General features: G+C 57.9%; 2 protein-coding genes across 5 annotated transcripts in view; both read right to left on the reverse strand.

Annotated features, from left to right (window-relative positions):
• Wt1 (WT1 transcription factor) overlaps positions 1 to 11,183 on the reverse strand; it is a 43,548-nt gene extending 32,365 nt beyond the window's left edge. For 3 of the 4 annotated variants that reach the window (XM_060371493.1, XM_060371492.1, XM_060371491.1), the window contains exons 1-3: positions 7,173 to 7,305; positions 5,153 to 5,275; positions 4,767 to 4,869 (exon numbers count right to left, since the gene is read on the reverse strand). In XM_060371493.1, coding sequence (XP_060227476.1) covers positions 4,767 to 4,869; positions 5,153 to 5,275; positions 7,173 to 7,182 — 236 coding nt within the window. In that variant the 5' untranslated portion in view covers positions 7,183 to 7,305. Of the gene's footprint in view, positions 1 to 4,766; positions 4,870 to 5,152; positions 5,276 to 7,172; positions 7,306 to 10,600 lie in introns of those variants that run through there. The other variant, XM_021646373.2, reaches the window with a different exon arrangement.
• Positions 11,184 to 12,484: 1,301 nt separating this feature from the next.
• Positions 12,485 to 12,949, reverse strand: Vcx3b (variable charge X-linked 3B). Its single transcript, XM_060371564.1, has one exon. It carries the CDS (start codon positions 12,947 to 12,949, stop codon positions 12,485 to 12,487), a length of 465 nt encoding a protein of 154 aa, XP_060227547.1.
• Between the last annotated feature and the right edge of the window lie 4,353 nt (positions 12,950 to 17,302).

A 17,302-nucleotide genomic window follows, 5' to 3' on the forward strand; every position in this document is an offset into this window, starting at 1 on the left:
GGGGATCAGCGGTCCTCCATTAAAATACTTGAAGCGCAAGCTTTTAGAATTGAAGTAGCGCTACCTGATAAAGAGCAAACACGGGGCAAACGGAAATCTTCTCATTTAAGCCCGTAGCACAGCCAAGGAAAGCCATGTAAAGCTAGAGGCTAGAGAAATGACTCTCACTATGTTCCGTGACCCCCACAGGAGTCACATATCAAATATCCTGCATATCACACTGCAATTCAAAAATTGTCACAAAATTACAATTAAGAAGCAGCAATTAAATCACTGTATGGTTGGGGAGGTCATCATAAAATGAGGAACTGTATTAACATGTCCAAGCATTAGGAAGGTTGAGGACCACTGGGCTAGAGAGATGGCTCAGCCCTTAAGAGCACTGGTTGCTCTTCCAGGAGACCAGAGTTCAATTCCCAGAACCCATACAGAGGCTCACAAGCACCCGTAATTCTAATCCAGGGGCATCTGACACTCTCTTCTAGTCACCAAAAGTACATGGTACAGAGACATACATGTAGAGAAAACACCATACATGTAAAACAAATAACTGCAATTTTTAAAAAGAAAGACATGTAATAGGAAAGACATGCTAATAGGAAAGGCAAAAGGGTGGGTTAAAAACTAGAGTGTGAAAAGATCGGTATCAACAGGAATATGCTTCAAACACAGTGTCCAGCCCTTTTCAAAGTAGCCATGAGACCCACCATAGGCCACGGGGAGTAGAAGTAGGTTAGTAAGTAGAAGAGACAAACGGTGGCACCTGCAAACAATGCCCAGCTGGCTGCCTTGTCTGGCAGAAACTGCAATGGGTTCTGGTGTGTAGGGCTGGACTTCATTACAAACCAGGTAAGCCCGGAAGAAGTCCTCCCAGAGCAGTACAGATGAGAAGAAAGATCTGTGCTCTAGAGTCTTTAGGAGGCGTGTACTGTACTGGGCATCACGCAGTGCTATATGTCCAATGGGAAAGAGGAAGCTGAACAGATATGCAGCTTGTTTTTTTGTGTGGGTCCCCTAACAATGGGAGCACGGGCTGTCTCTGACTCTGTGGCCTGCCTTCAGATCTCTTTCCTGTACCTGGGCTGCCTTGTCTCCCCTTGGAGAAGGAGAGGGGAGAATAGGGGAAGAGTGTGAGGTCGGAACTGGGAGGAGAGGAGGGAGGGGGCCTTGATCAGGCTGTAAAGTGACTAAATAAATTAGCATTAATTTATTTAATTAATAAATAATTAATAATTAGTATTAATTAATGGAAAAAAGGAATAAAAATGCAACTTAAAAAAAATAGGAAGCTGAAGGAGTCTGGAGGATACTGCTTTTGACAATACTCACCAAAAAACATACTGTCCATAATTCTCTACAGGAGCTGTGAGTAACATGGACATTTTCTCCCACCATTATGGGAGAAAATAAGAATGACACATGCCATCTTCTGAGAGTGGCACTTAGCCGTGTGAGAAAAAACAGGGTGCAGAGAGTAGAAGAATGGACTAGATCCTCGCTATCTGAATTTGAATCCAAAATTATGGTCCTTACTGTGCCCCACTGGGGGAAGGAGGAATCACCTCTCAGTTTTCCTCCTTTGTAAATGGAGGTGAGAACCCACTGCCCACCTCAAAGAACAGTGAGTGACGTGGATGAAGGAAATCAATACCCATAAGGTATTTTACACTGGCACCTCACGCGTTGGTCTGTGCAAGCATTTGCACTTAGTATTTATCAGTAGAAGATCCTGACATAAAAAGGGGCATAAACCAAGCAAGTGGTCCAGATTCCTTCATGTTCAAAGCACAAAGGGGCTTTGGACTCTCTTCATCAAGTTCGCTTAAGTTTCTAAACTTACCTCCTCCTCAGTAAAATGAAGATTATAGCATCTACTTCAGAGGTAGTAAGAAAGATTAATGAGCTAGCTGAGCACTGGAGAGAGGAAAGAATGATGTAGGGGATGAAGGAGCTGAAATGTTCAGACTTTCTTCAAAGCGGAGTCACAGCGGTACTCTGCTTGTTTAATGCCAGAGTTATGCCCTTCCGTGTATCTCAAACTAGAGATGGAAAATAGATCCCAAGCCTGGGGAGACAGAAGTTTGTATGGGCAGAGAGGGCTGTGCTATGGGGAGCAAAAGAATAGCAGCAGCAAGACAGACAAAATACGAACAAGCCTTTCTCTCCCAGGTGTTCCCAACTTCAGAAGGAAAAAAGATACTGAGCTAAGGACCCCACCACCACTGAGCATCTAAAGAGGGTAAAGATCTCAGCAGGTAACGTTTGCTTCCGTTTTCTGGGCTACTTAAACATTACATTCACGTAAGTGTCAAATGTTTTTACGACTTCAAAAAAAAAAAAGGAGTATGTAACCCCACATGTAAACTTGCCTGCTCATCATTCCTGTGGAAAGTTATCGGGATCTGGAAAAAAGGATTACCAGTACTGTGAATTTAGGATGAGAAGAGCATCAAAGACTCAAGAGAATGCTTCAAGGGAGTAACCTCTTTTCCTATAAGGGTCATAATTGTTCTCGCTATGATTCTACTTAGGAAAATTCTGTAGTAGAAGAAAACGGTGTTTTCATGAGATCAGTGTTAAAAGCGAGATCAAAGCAAGTTTTAGAATGTCATTGAAAAAAACAACAAGATAAGAAAATGTTTATGGAAGGTGAACCTGAGAAAATTATTTCAACAATGGTCAGCCCAAAGCTGGGCTAGAAAATATGTGTGCTTTGTATATAAAATAAGCTCTTGATGTAGGGCGATATGGTTCAGGGGTAGGGTAGATGTTTGGCCTGCAAAAGGTCCCAGTGACAAAAACTGAAACCATCAGAAGGACTTCTCCCATCTTGATAGTAACCATAGATTCATCCCCCAGTCAAAACCCATCACAGTTTTCCCCAAGTCAAAAATCCATTAGTGGCAACTTCATTTGTAAAAAAACGATACTAAATTGTATCGATTGTGATCACTATATCCAAAATACCTTCTTGTGGCCTCTCAGCCCTTCTGATGGACACCCTTCTCAGAGTGCCTCAGTATGGGCAGATTTGGCCAAAGGGGGAATGAGAAACGTGCCTGCAGCAGTGGTTGAGCAATAGGTCACACACACACACACACACACACACACACACACACAGTTACATCTTGCTCCTCCCCAGTCCCCAAAATGGTACAGGCCCCATCTCCTCAACAATGCCCACTCCCACATCACGCTCTTCTTCCTGAGAGGACCAAGGTCTTCACACCGGGAACTGTTCCAGCAGCCTCCTTCAGAGCTACTAGAATAACAGCGGGGACATGCTAGCAATAGACAGGAAGGATGTCTGTGGCCCATTGCCACCACTCCCCATAAGGGAAGCAGCTTCCAGTGGGGAGTGCGTTCAAATCTTGTATTCGCTCTGGTGATTTGCACCCCCCGCCCCCCCCCCCGGCAGTGCTAAGGCGGGAAAAGAGGCTTAGGTCCCTCTCTGTTCCCTGTGCATGCATTTCTCTCCCTCATGCCCAAAAAAATTGATGCTAAACCCAAGATCTGAGTAGATGGGCTGGATTTTTCACATCAGATGGAAACGTTTTCCAAGTCAGAGAGCAAACCTAGGAGAGAACGGGCTTTGTGCCTCGATACCCGGACTGGAGGGCCGGCCCAGCCCCAGAGTCAATTTCATAAACACACCTGGGAGCCTCAATTTCGCCGCAGCGCTGCAGGCTCCAGAGTCTGGAGCAAAATCGAGCCGAGCCCCTCCTCCACCCGAGGGACTGGAGGTCCCCAGGCGCGGCCAGTCCCCCACCCAATCTCCCACGACAGACGCTTTTCCTTCCTTCATTACCTCACTACCTCCTTCCCTTGACGTCAACCTCCCGGAGCTGAGGGGCGGGAGGATGGGGATGGGGATGGGTTTGGGGCGGTCGGTGTCAGGATCCCCGCAGTACCCGGGGGTGGTGTGGGGGGAGGGGGCGGTGAGGTAATGCGCACCCAATCCCCTGCAGCCAGGACCAGCGAGCAGCACCTTCCAGCCTGTCGTCGCCGACCGGTGTGTACGCATCGCGGTTACCAAGCAACGCTATCTGAGGAGCGGGATGCCGGCCAAGTTCACCCAAAGTTGAAGAATAAATTTTTTTTTGGGGGGGGGAGAGAGTGGAACTCGAGACCCAGAGAACGGGGAAGGGAACAGACTTTCGACGAGGAAAAAAAAAAAGCGATCTTCCTTCTCCCGGGAGCAAGAAGGGCATCCCCTGGGCATCTTCCCGACCAAAGGCTCGGGGTCTGGCCGCAGAGCGCACAGAGCAGCCACAGAACACTGCCCCGCGCGCGGGCCAAAACTCTTGGGCCCGGGTGGCCAGTTGGTACAGAATGCTTTCACCAGAAGGGTGGAAAGGGAGTGGACGTGGTCCTGAATTTTCGGTCCTGGGGAAGTTCAAGGGGCTCCCAGTGCGGACCGTTAAGAAATAATACAGCCGGGCCTGGTGGCGCAGGCCTTTAATCCCAGCCCTCGGAAGGCAGGAGGCAGACGGACGGACCGACCCCTCCAATTCGAAGGGGAGCAAGTGCCAGGGCGGCCCGCACTGCCCAGAAAAGCCCTAGTCCCGAAACACCGAAGAAAAGAAATAACCCATATTTTGTTTTTCTTCTCCAAACATAACGACCTTCGTCTGCATCGGAGCAAGCTGTCCCGGGCGCCTGTCTCGACCTGAGCACTACCTAAAAAAGGCTTCCAGGCCCGCCTGCTGGCAGGGCCGGGTGCCCCCTGGCTCGCCTGCGCCTCCGGCCGGCCCGCCCCGTCTTACCTGCTGTAGGGCGTCCTCAGCAGCAGGGCCTGGCTGCCGGGGCAGCTGTCGGTGGGGGTGTGGCAGCCGTAGACCGGGGGCGGCACGGAGTACTGCTGCTCGCCTGCCGGGAAGCCGAGGGCAGCGGTGAGCGGGACCCGGGGGTTGCGGGGGAGGGGGAGGGCACGAAGGGGAAGGGGTGTGATGCGGGGGGAGGGAGGGCGTGCGGACCCCCGGACGGGGGCGCGCGGGGGGGGGTGGATTCGATCCTTCAAACCGAGTGCAAGCAGCTTTTCCTTCTAGGGTCCCTCCCGAGGCCTTCCCCCTCGCCTCCCCCTCCCCCGATTTGCCGTGGGGCGGGAAGCGGTCGTCGGGCGAAGACCCCGCACCTCTCCCTGGCCACTTACCCAGCGAGCCCTGCTGACCCATGGGGTCCTCGTGCTTAAAGGAGTGGTTGGGGAACTGCGGCGCGTGGTGCGAGGGCGTGTGGGCGTAGCTGGGCGCCCCGTCGAAAGTGACCGTGCTGTACCCTGAAAGGGGGAGGGTGGGGGGGGCAGAAAACAAAAACCACAGGGTCAGTCAGGTAGAAAGAGCAGGGGCATCGGCGCCCCCAGAACCCGGGTGCCAGCGGGTACCTGATCCCCAGCCGGCGGTGGGGGGAGGTCACCCCCAGCAGGGGTCCCCCTCCCCCCGCTTTCCTCTCTGCGGTGGGAACTCGGCCCCTCCTTTCCCCTAACCGGGGCGCCGACCTCCCCGCGGCCCCCCAGATGGTTGGAGAGAGCGCCCAGCCTCGGACCCGTTGCCCGCCCCGGCGGGGCGGCGGGGAAGTTGTCTTCCTTAAAAAACAAACAGCGCCGCGGCTGGCTCTCACCTAGGGGCCGCCCGGCCCCGAGCGCCGAGGCTCCTCCGCTGACCCCGCTTTGACTCGGGGCTGTAAATCAGAGGCCCCCGCGCACCGACTTTCATTAATTACTCGGAGCCAGTTCAACGGTCTGGTCTGCGCTTTACGCGGAGAGAAGTAAATTGCCAGGGCGCGTTACCTCTCCGGGGCGCACAGCCTGACACCAAGACGCCCACCGCCTTTGGGAAAGCTTGTAGGGGAAGAAAGAAAGGACCCTTTCGGTTGGGTCGACTCCTTCTCTCCCCCCAACTCCCCACGCCTACCGGAGAGCCCTGGAGGGCTCCATTCTGACCACTGCTGTGGTGACCGACTTTCTTGCCCTACGGACCAGACAACTTAAAAAATAAAAATAAAAAACGTATCGTTGGTTCCTTGTGAGTTTCACATGAGTCCCATTCACCTCCCTGTCCCCTATCTGCTTCGCTCTTGCAACCTCCCCCCTCCAAAAAAGAAGAAACAAAGAAAGAAAATTCCTTTTAAAGTGTGCAAGGGACACTGTCTCTGCCTGTCCCTGGGCAGTAGAGTCTCAACTCCTTGCCTCAGTTTCCCTGCTGAGAAACAGACGCTAGGGCTCCTCCCCATCTCCCAAATGGATGGAAGGCAATAGAGTCTTGAAAACCTTATTCTTGTGTGTTATTACTAAATTTCGTGTCCCACCTGTTTTGCCAAAGCTCTGGCCGGTGCAGAAGGGGCACCCTAAGGGTCCTTCCAGAGACTTGATGGGGGTGAGGCCTCCCGCCCCCGCCCCCGTGCTGGAGCTTGGAGGGAGCCTGGACCTGAAGGGTAGAACAGGCCCAGTCTGTCGGAGAATGGCCACTCTCCTTCCCCTCAGGGCCGCCACAGCAGCCCCAGGGGCTACCCACCTCGCAGCCCCTAATTCCCAGTAAATTCTAGAGGCCTCGGTGGGACAGAGTCCCCACCCCTGCCCCGGCTGGGCAAGGGTCTTCCACGAGCGGTCTCGGGGAGCATTCATTCATTCATTCAGTACAGAGGAACAGGAGGCCGGCCACCTCCAGCTTCCAAACCCAGCGGGGGCACCCAGGACCCAACCAGAACTACCCGAGCTTCTCCGGGGTGGCTCCGGGAGCCGCCAGTGAACGGCCCAGACTGCGGTGAAGCGAGGCACGGGGGCCCCACGGGAAGAGCCAAGCTGTGTCCCGGCCTCAGTGCCCCCAGGGTGCTCTGCCTGGAATCCCGCAGCTTCAACCCGGGCTACCCCAGAGCGCTCGTTTTTCTGATTTGTAAAGGGGTGGGGGTGGGGGTGCTAACACCCAAACCCCCACAGCTCTTGGACTTGGATTAACCAGCACGCGCGGCCTTCCCGAGACTCCCTCCTGCGGGAGATGGCCTGACCCTACCTGAGGCCTACAGCTTCCAAACGAAATACGGGTCCAGACACCCACCCGAGCCTTCCCGGCCGCGGCGCGGAGTTTGTGAAGGAGCACTTAAACAAACAAACAAACAAATAAACAAAAAGAGGGTGGGGGAGGACGCAGAAGCAATAACGAAATTTTCTCTAAACGAACCCTTCTCCATTCTTGAGCCAGTGACCTCAGGCCACGCAGCATCCGAGAGAGCCGCCGGCAGCGAGGGCCGCGGGTGGGTGCCGGGCTGCGGTGCCCACGCCGCTGGCGCCCCCGAACTCCGGCCCAGGGCTGCGGGGCCTCCCCACTCCGCTGGCTCGCGCCTGAGTCCCTCCCTCGGGGCTCCGGGGAGGGGCGGCAGCGAAGGCCGCGGGACCGGAGGGAGGGGGAGCTCTCTTTAATTAGGGGCTTATCGGAACCGGGGCTGATTAGGAACCCGCTGTACCCGGGCTGAGCCGAGCCCAGGTCGGAATGAGGGGGGAGCGGGAGTGGGGGCCGGGGAGGGGTGGGGGAGGGATACTGCTGACTCCACCAAGTATCAAGAGCGTTCAAAGGCTTCTTGTTCAGGCCTTGGAGGGAGAGGCCCTCGAGGCCGCGTTCCCACGGTTGGTCCGGGACCAGGGAGGGGGAGAGCAACCTTGACTCTGCCGGGGAGAAGAGTAACGCTCTGAGCTCTCCTCCCTTGGCCCTGGGGAGCTGGGGGGTGGGGGCGGGGGGGCATCCCTACAGCGAGCTGAGCCTGGAAGGTGTTCCGGAAAACCCAGCGGCAACACGGGACAGGGCGGGTCCTCACTCCCACCCGGCTACCGTCCTTGATACCACCGGAGGGGGGCGCCTTTGGCCCCACCACGGCTGGTCTCCCCTGGCAGGACCAACCGACGGCCACTGATCCCCAAACTACAGGGCTGGTGGGGAGGGGGTGGTCAGAAGCTGACTGGCAAGGCCCGCCCTGGGTTCAGGCTAGGAAAATCCTCACACACCCCCACACCCCACACCCCGCCATCCCTGCTTCTGGGTCCCCACAGATTATCCAACCATCTCACACTCACACGTTGTTCGGGCCCTATTCAGCTGGGCAGAGAACACCCCTTTCAATCACGGAGCCAAATTTTCCGGGAATAAATAAGAAAAAGAAAAAATGTGGGTTCAAATCCTAGCTCTGCCTCTACCTAAGAGGCCTCTTGAAGTCTTATCTCCTGGGGCCTGGATTTCAAGCACCCAGCATTAAGAGGCTCTCTCCATCTCTCTCCATCTCAGTGCGTCTTGTGAAGGTCCCTATGGCCACCAGCTGTCCTAATGGCCAGTTCACACACAGGAACGTTTTGGTGTTTGCTAAATTAAGGTTTAGAAAAATAAGAGTGCCGGCTATCTAAGAAATGGGGGGTGGGGGTGGGTGAGTGCCCTTAAGAACCCCAGGAAGGTATGAGGGAGAGCCTTAGGCTCCCAGGCCTGCGTCTGGGTCCGCTCCCCCGTGGCTGTGGCCATCCTCACGTTCTCCAGGGACACCTGACACCTTCTACTGATCGAAAACCCCCAAACCAAGCCCTGCGGCGTTAAAAGGATCCACGGGAACCCCAGAAGTAAAAGGAACGACTCTCCCTCTTGGGTCTCAGGGGCCTGACCTAGTTGTCGTGGGGGCTGAGAGGGGGGCATGGCACTCCTCCCTCCCGACCCCAGCAGCCAAGGAAGCCCTGGGACAGTACCCGCGCAACCCACGTGTTCTAACTAGGAGGGGGGATGTGAACCCGCCCTGGCCTTTTCTTGCGTGAAGTGAGAACAGCCGGGTGTGGTGGGGAGCCCTCGGCCGCTGCGTCCTCAGGCCCCCGAGCTCGCTCTTGGGCAGCAGCAAACAGCAACCTGTCAACTCCAGAACAACCGACCCCCCAGCCCCAGAGCGACGGCAGGCACCGCCCTTGGGCTTTCCAGTCTCGGTCCCACCCACCCTCTGCCGTGGGCCTCTAGCAGAGCTTGCGGCGTGGAAAGTAAAAAAAAGGCCCCCACACCAGCATCAAAGCATCCTCCACGCCCCCTCCCCCCCGTGCGCCTAGACGGACCCAGGAAGACGGTGGCCCCTTGGAATCTGTACCAGTGTCTTAGGATCTGGGGGTTATAGGTCAGTGCGCCTCTCCACGGAAAGGGCGCGCCCCTTCGGGCCAGGCCTGACAGAGGCTCGGCCTCTGCCCCAGAAAGGTGTAGGCCTTTCTGGTGTAGGCTGTGTGTTCTGTGTTTGGAACCTGGTCAGGCTTCCTCCTCTGGCCTAGAACGTCTGTTCCAAACCCAAACTCCCCTTTGCCCATCTCGGCTCCCCTCACCAACCCGGACCTTTGCCAAAGGAAACACCTGCCTCCCAGAAATCGACAGCGTGCCCCCAGCGCCTCGGCGGGGGCACACGATTCGTCCCACAGGTCTTGTCCAAAGCACTAACTTCGTTTATGAAAGACCCGGGACGGGAGGACCCCCGAGCGCGCTGCAGGTTGCTCCTCGGGCCCGCTGGTTTCGGTTTCGCTAGGGCGCGGGGTGGTCCAGCCTGGGCCCGCGAACAGGGGCGCCCGCTCTGCCCCCCCATCTCCCCCCCCGCTTCCCACACAGTTCACAAACCCCCAGACCCAGGGCAGCAGGATTTCTTGGTCCAAGAAAAGCATCCGCCTCTGTATCGGGAAAGAGTTTTCCTAAGACACTGACTCCAATCAAATGAGAGATCCAATCGCCAAGAAATCAAATGAGGACGGCGGCGGCTCAGCGACCATGGTCCCGCCAGGGCGCTAACCACAGGGAGGTGTGACGCCTCTGGCAAGTGTTAAACATTATATACTTACTGTATACAAGTATATACAACGCTGTATGCTGCATCCTTGTTCACTGACTGAAGACTGCCAATACTCTTGTTGTTCGCAACAGTCCCAAGCCTCCTGAAAACCTTTCCCCCAGCCCAACCTCGGCGCGTACGTGACTAGCGAACACCCAAGGAGGGCCCCAAAGGAAGAAGGCCCCCCTGTCCCTGCCTGCCTCCGCAGACACGGTTTCGTACCGCTTGGAGCAGCCGGGCTGCCTTCCATCCCCGCGGGTCCTGCGTGACCTGGAGAGGTCCCCACGGTCCTCTCCAGGACCACTAGCTATTCCCACGGAGGCTCTGGGCCCCCCCAAAGGGGTTGGGGCCTCGCTCCAAAGCTCCCCGCTGCTCATGGTGGGCTTGAAGCGGGCCAGCGCCGGGGGAGAGCTAGAGTCCTTCGGGCTGGCCCGGGGGATCCCCAAAAGCTGGTCCCACTCAGCGTCCTCTGCCTAGTCCCGTCTACCCTGGGCGGCGGGAAAGGTCGGACGCCTTGGGGCGAGGCCCTGAGCCTCAGCTCTTTCCCCTCCTCCTCCTCCCGCGGTGGGGTCCCGAAATCTCCCGCGCACCCCGGGGCCCCAGATGTCCTCCCGCGTCCTGCGAACTGTCGGGCTCCGGGGAGGAGGGGGATCGCCAGTAATTGACAAGAGCCCCGGCACCCCGCAACCCTCAAGTGCAGAGCCGGGAGCAGGAGGGAAGAGGGGCGCGGGAGACGCCGCCGCGCGGGCCAGGGCCGAGCCACCGCCGCCCCGGGCCCCCTCACCTTGGTTGCGGATGGCGGGCTGGCTCTCCAGGCAGCTGGGCAGGTAGGGCGCGTTGGGGAACATCCTGGCCTGGCCGGAGGCCGCCTGGCCCGGCGGGGGGGGCCCGAAGGGGCCGTAGCGGCAGGCGCCGGCCGTCCCGGTGAACTGGCCGGAGAAGTGCAAGGTGAAGGCGCTCAGACACTGCTCCTCGTGCGGCTCGGCGCCGCCCCAGCTGGGCTCCTGCTTGATGAAGGAGTGGGGGGGCGGCGGCGGCGGAGGGGGCGGCGGAGCGGCCGGGGGGGGCGCGGGCCCCCCGAGCGAGCCGTAGGCCGAGGCCCCCGGGGCCGCGAAGTCCAGCACCGGCGCCCACTGGGCCGCCCCGCTCACGGGCAGCCCGCAGCCGCCGCCCCCGGCCAGCGACGGCACGGCGGCGGGCAGCAGGGCGTTCAGGTCCCGCACGTCGGACCCCATGGGCTGAGCTCGGCTCCCGCGACCCCGCGGGCTCTCGGCGCCGCCGGATCGGGTCCAGGGATCGCCTCGGGGGGTTCGATCCCCGGGTTGCCGGAGGGGACGCGGGGACCCCGGCTCCGGGGCGCACGTGGAAGCGGGTCCCTGAAGCGGGAGGAGGAAGTCCAGGATCGCGGCCCGGAGGAGGAGGAGGAGGAGGAAGAGGAGGCGGCGGCGGCGGCGGCGGCGGCGGGCCCGGGCTCCTGGGCTGCCGACCTCGCTCCCCGGCGGGTGGGTGGGTGGATGGGTGAATGAGTGGGTGGGAGGGAGGGCGGGAGAGGAAAAGGGGGAGCGGGAGGGCGGGTCCGGCGGCGGCGGAGAGCCCCCCGGGGGTGGGCGCTGCCTTGAACTCCTTACCCCAGCTGCCTGACTGGCCCCCCGGGCTTCCCAAAGCTCAAATAAGTGGGGACCGCGGCGGGGCGGGAGGGAGGAGGAGGAGGAGCCAGGATGCTGAGCTGCTCCATTCACGCGGCCTGGCCCGGCGGCGCGCGCCGCTCCCTCTCTCGCTCGCTCTTTCTCGCTCGCTCGCTCCCGTCACTCGCGGCGGGGGTGTGGGGCGGACCCGAGGGGGCGGACGACTCGGAGGCGCCCTCCTCCAGGGCCCCGCCACGCGATCTCGGCCGGCCCGCGTGGAAAGCGTCCCCCCTCCCCCGGCTCCCCCCCAAGCCGGGCCTTCCCCAGCGTGGGCTCCTCCTCGAGGCCAAGGCCTTGCTAGGTGAGTGGCGTGTCGGCGTCGGGCCGGGTGGGTCATCAGAGAGGGTGGGGTGGAGGGAGGGGCGGGTGGGCTCCGAGGGGGCGGGAGCCGGGGGTGGGGGGGACAATAGCCCAACTTTGAGCATCGTCTCCTCCCACGCCCGGGACCCTCGAGCCTAACCGCGGGGTCACTCCGGGCTGTTGGCTCCTCGGGGTTCACGTGTTGGTTTTCAAGGTGGAACTGTTGTCCTTCGGGATGGGGAGTCGGGAGGCGTGACGTCACTGGGACCGACCGCCAGCGAGACCTTTTCGGGCACCCGGTAGCTGGCCCTTCGGTGGGGTTGGAACCCCTAGGGCGGTCGCCCGCCGCCTAAAAACCGCTCTAGGTGACGCCTTCTGGCGCTTTCCGGCTCGGGGTCGCTAGACCTTAGGTGTAACTGGGGGGGGGGATTGGAGCTGTTTGGCGGGAGCTGGGGGGACAGGCGGGCGCTTGGCAGAACCGCCCAGAACCTCCACGGAGGGTCGTAGGAACCTGCCGGAGCCGCGTTGAGGAGTGGGGATGGAGAGGCCGTGGCCACGGAACCCGGAAGAGGGTGGCCCGGACCTCCCTAGTGACGAGGGACCCAGCACGGATGAGCTGGGATGGACCGGGAGGCTGACCACTTAGACTGACCTGGGGGGGGGGAGGATTGGGGTATCCTTGGCTAGAGAGAGGCCTCTCGCGGCGTTGGAGAGTCCAGGGGCGGCTTCTCGGAAACGGCTCCCTCCTCCGCCTTGTGCCTGTTGGGGACTCTGCTCTTGTAGAACAGGTGTTGTTTGGGTCGATTTTTTAGGTGTCCTAAGGCAGCGGGATCGGGGGGGGGGGGGGCGTTCTGCGCGAGGGGCAGGCTCGGGGGGTCTGCGAGCCCAGCAGCCTGGACCCCCCAGAACCGCGATGGGGCTGGAAGCTTTCCAACTAGACGACCTTGCAACAACCGTCGGGGGTGCTGGCTGGCCGCGAACACCGAGAGAGCCCGGCGACCCCGGCCGGCGCCGTCTCCGATCGCCGCTCGCTGGCTTTTAAGCTCCCGTGGACCCGTGAATCCGGACTCGCCGCCGCGCGGGTGCTGGTTTCGGGACCTGAGGCGCGCTGGGGGCTCAGAAAAGCGCGGCCGCGGGCAGTTGTCCATCCCCTGGGGCTCGCCCAGTCCCCGTGGGTAGAGAAGAGCCCCAGGGGGGGTTCCGTGGGTTCCCTTTCCCCGTCACCGCGGGGCCCCGCGCGCGCTGCTCGGAGCGTTTGACCGATTTGTGATGGGTTAGAAACTCGTGCCCCACTCCCCGTCCTCCCTCCTCTTCTTCGAAACAGAGGCGCGCCCCGGGGGCCCTCAAGCCTCTCCCTGCACCCAGCCCTCCGCTCTCCCGTCTCCCGTCTTTGAGCCTGTAACGGGGCTGGGGGGGGGGGCTCGGTCTTCTTGGCGCGAGCGACTTACCAAGCCCCGCGCCCCGCTCCCCCCTTCCCGACCCCCGATTCCCACTCCGAAGTCGTTTCCCTCAACTTGGGACCCCGCCGCCGCCGAGGGAAGTGGAGGGAAGAGGGGCCCTTCGCGCAGAGCCAGGATTTCGTTACCAAAGGAAAAGTGGAGGTTGTTTCTTTCTTTTCTTTTCTTTTTTTAAATTTCCACAAATTTGGGGGGACATGGGTGTGCAAATAGAAGTGATGGGCGGGGAGGCCGATTGGATTTCAGCTCCTGAGAGTCTCTGCGTTTCAGGAATGAGAAAGGATGTACCTTTGCCTCCGCCTTTAAAAATTTGTCGTTTTGGCTTCGGAGTGGGTTGGGGCGAAGGGGAGGCGGTGGCATACAGGGGCCCTCAGAAATGTTCAACGCCTCTGTCCTTCCTTTTTTCAGAGTTTTTGAGAGGGAGCCCGGAAAGCTTACGGTGGATTCCCGATTCCTTTCCCAGGAATCAGTGTTTTGCCCTCGCGCCCCGGGGTGAAAAGCAGCCCGTCGGCAGGGTGGAGAAGTCAGTGCGGGGAAATCCGTCCAGCCGCCGGGCCCTGGGAGGCCCCTGTGGTCGGACCAGCCGCCGCTGGTAGCCCCTTCCCCTCCCTCGGGTCCCGAAGCCCAGGCGGCGGCCAGCCAGCGACTCCCACCTCTCCCTCCTGGGTGGCTGGCCTTCGCCTGAGGTGCCCCCCAGCAGCCCCAGCTACACCGACCTGGGTGCCCTGAGCTGACCGAGAGCGCTACCTAGGGCCTGGCCGGGGGGGGGGGGGGGGGTCGCACCTGCCGCCCGCCCTGAACCTCCTCCTTCTGAGGCCCTCCGGGCTTCCAGGAAAACGAAGGTCGCGGTGAACTTCCCCGCTCGATTCCTCTTCCCCCCCACCGTGGTGGGGCAGACTCGGGCCTTGAAAAGATCGCTGCGGGCCCCTAGGACCTAACCGGCTGCTAGACTCAAGCCGGCAGAGGGAAACGAGGCCCCACAGGAGGGAGGAAAAGCCAGTGGCACAGCCCTGTGGGTAAAGGCTTGGCGGCCTGAAAATTGGATTCCAAGTCACCCAAGGGCTGTAGGACCCCATAGGAGTTCTGTAGTATTTTGGGGCCTCAGTTTCCTTCTTGATGGTCAGAGGGGAAAATAGAACAGTAGGGTTCCACCTTTGGGGGTGGTAGATTAATCAGATAGTAAGGTAGTGTTGTGTTTACAGCCAAACAACGGGGTTTTGATACTTCCATTGGCTAGAGACGCATAGAAAGGTTTTTTTGTTTTGTTTTGTTTTGTTTTGTTTTTTTGGCCAAGCTCAAGCAAACCTCAGAACTTTCAACGTCCAGTTCGCACTGATGGAATAAGGAAGAAAAGAGACGCCCTGGCAGTTAGGTGGCTTCAGCGCGTGTCTTAGAAGGGGCGTCATCACTACGGAGATGAAAACACCGCACCTAGGTGGAAGGGGGAGCGGGATCTCCCTTCAACCCGGTCTTCTCGGCCGCGGCTGTCAACCGCATCTGGCTGGGCCCCGAGCCTGGCGGCTCCAGCCCCGGCCCCAGGGACCAGCGCGCACGCCAGGGCCGCGCGCCGGCGGGTCACCCCGCGGCTGCTGACAATTGAATAAACAAGCCGAAGCCCTGCGATCTGTCAGTGGCCGAGGCCGCCAGCCAGAGCCAGGGCCAGGGAACGGCGCGAAGAGTGACCCGACCTCCACGCCACCGGTTCCCGGGTTAGCCGCTGCCCTGGGGTCGTCGGGCGCCCTGAGCCTCAAGGGCAGGGCAGCCGCGCCACCGCGGTTCCCCTCCCCTCCTTCCTAAGTTAGCAGTCCGCCCAGGCCTGCGGGGAAAGCGCGCAGGGCCGTTTCCAGGCTGGCGCAGTTGGCGAAAAAAAATCACAGATTTATTTTTTGCAAAAGAAAAGAAAACACAGCTCATCTTTAGACTTCTTTCATTTGAAAATTGTCTCGATCCATTGTTTACTTTTTTTTTTTTTAACCAACTTCCCATCTGGGCTTCAGACCCTCCTCCCGGGGCTGGTTAAGGCGCTAGAACCAGCTAACGCTGCCCGCAGAATTCGCCCTTTCCACCCAGTTCGTGGTGCCTGCTTCAGTGTTTTGACACCATGCCACGGGTTCCCTCGTTCCCCAAGAGCCCCCAATGAAAGGGCTCAGCAGCGCGGCCTCTGTTATTATCCCGTAAATCTTTTTAAATTCTGGAACTAATTATATAGAGGATATGTCTCAATTTGTTCTGCATTAATGCCACAGTGGGGATGGAGACCAGGCCGTGGCCAGAGCAGATATGGGAGCCCATGAAATTGATGAACTGAGAGGCGCTTCCAGTCCAGGGTGCACCATCTGGAATTCCAGTCTGGGGTTACAATTAGAACTCCTGACCCCGGATTCAACTTTGCAAAGAAGGGAAAGAAATGTGAGAAGAAGAAAAGGAAGAAGAAGAAAGAGAAAAAGAAGGACTTAATTCTAAACCTGGAGGGAGAGAGGAGAGAGAATCTTCCCATCTGAGAAAATTCCTTCAAAGTATTTTTATAGGCAGGATTTCATCTCCTCCTCTTCGCTGCTGGATACACTCAGTTTGTCACTTTTCTGTCAGCCTTGGATTTAATTGTACATGAATGAAATTACTCCTCAGAAAACTAGCTTGCTAAATCCAAGTATCACTTTGTGATTTCCCCTTTGATAAGTAGTATAATTGCAGAACTGTATGTAGGCTCGTTCTTTTCTCTCTTTCCTCTCCTTTTCCTTCCCTCTCCTCCCCTTTCTTTAGTTTAACTTTAATCAGAGATTTTTATTTGTGTTGTAATTCTATTTGGGTTCAAAATTCAGTAGATACAATTTCTTCTTTCCTCCAGTCATTTGCTCCTTCTCTCTCTCTCTCTCTCTCTCTCTCTCTCTCTCACACACACACACACACACACACACACACACACACACCTCAACACCCAGAAGAAACGAAGGACCAGGCAGTACTGGGGAATCTGTTAAATTTATTAGCATAAATGCCTAGACAAAATGAGTTATAAATCACTTGGATGTATTAAGCCATAAAGTATCCCAATGAAGTCAGCCTCATGGCAGCGTCCAGGGGTATAAAGGCTCATATATAGCACAGGTCCTGCTTGCACCGCCCTGAGCACGCAGTGTAGGAATATACAAATGTTGAATATGGAAGGTGGTCTCCGGGCAGGGGGTTAGGCTTCCAGTCTCTGATAAGAGAGAGGTGCTGTGGACTGTCTGCATTTTGTTTTGTTTTGTCTTTTTATTTGTTTGGTGGGGTGGGGATGCAAAGAGGCGGGGGGGGGGGGAAATCAGTGTTTTCCTAAGACCAGTCAGTTTCATAAAATCTCAGAAAGGACCCTAGTGCTTCCTGCAGCTAACAGATCAGCTTTAGTGGAGAGGCACCTGGGTCTCTGTCTTGTGCCCAGCTAGTTGGCAGGCAGGGAGCTGTGTATTCGCCGGAGGTGGGTGGGGAGGGGTGTGGTGGGAGAGTCAGGGAGATGGACAGAATTCCTAGCAGTTTACCAAGACAGAAGTGAGACAAACCAAGCCAGAGAGAGGGCTTAGCTGGGAGTAGGGCTTACACCCTGCTAGGCTGGACATCCTGAGTTCATTCCTGGAATGGGAAAGCCGGCTGACTTCCACACACAAAGGCTGTGATGCCACCCCCAGCACATGCAAATACAATCCAATACTCTTTCAAAAAACAAAACATTCAAGGAGCTATCTCATAATCACGACTGTAAATCTTGGTAAATTAGGGCATCTTTAGCTTCAAGAAACAAGTGCCATCAAGATTTTTCTTTAAATCAAGACACTCCCGTGAGTTCTCAGAGATGAGCTCCTCAGCCCAGGGCCTCTCATTCATGCACTACGTAGTGACTGTTGAAGGTCACCGCTCACCGGCCAGCACTGGGGAGACTCAGAAAGCAGGGATAGCCCTCAGGGACCATCCACACCAGGAGGCGTGAGCTTCCAGAAAGTCTAAGTACCTTAAAGGAACAGGGCGGCTACAGGCACCAGGCTACAGGATGGAAGGAGCTTGGGAGGG

The sequence above is a fragment of the Meriones unguiculatus genome, chromosome 18 (genome assembly GCF_030254825.1).
Source record: "Meriones unguiculatus strain TT.TT164.6M chromosome 18, Bangor_MerUng_6.1, whole genome shotgun sequence".
Classification (NCBI taxonomy): Eukaryota; Metazoa; Chordata; class Mammalia; order Rodentia; family Muridae; genus Meriones; species Meriones unguiculatus.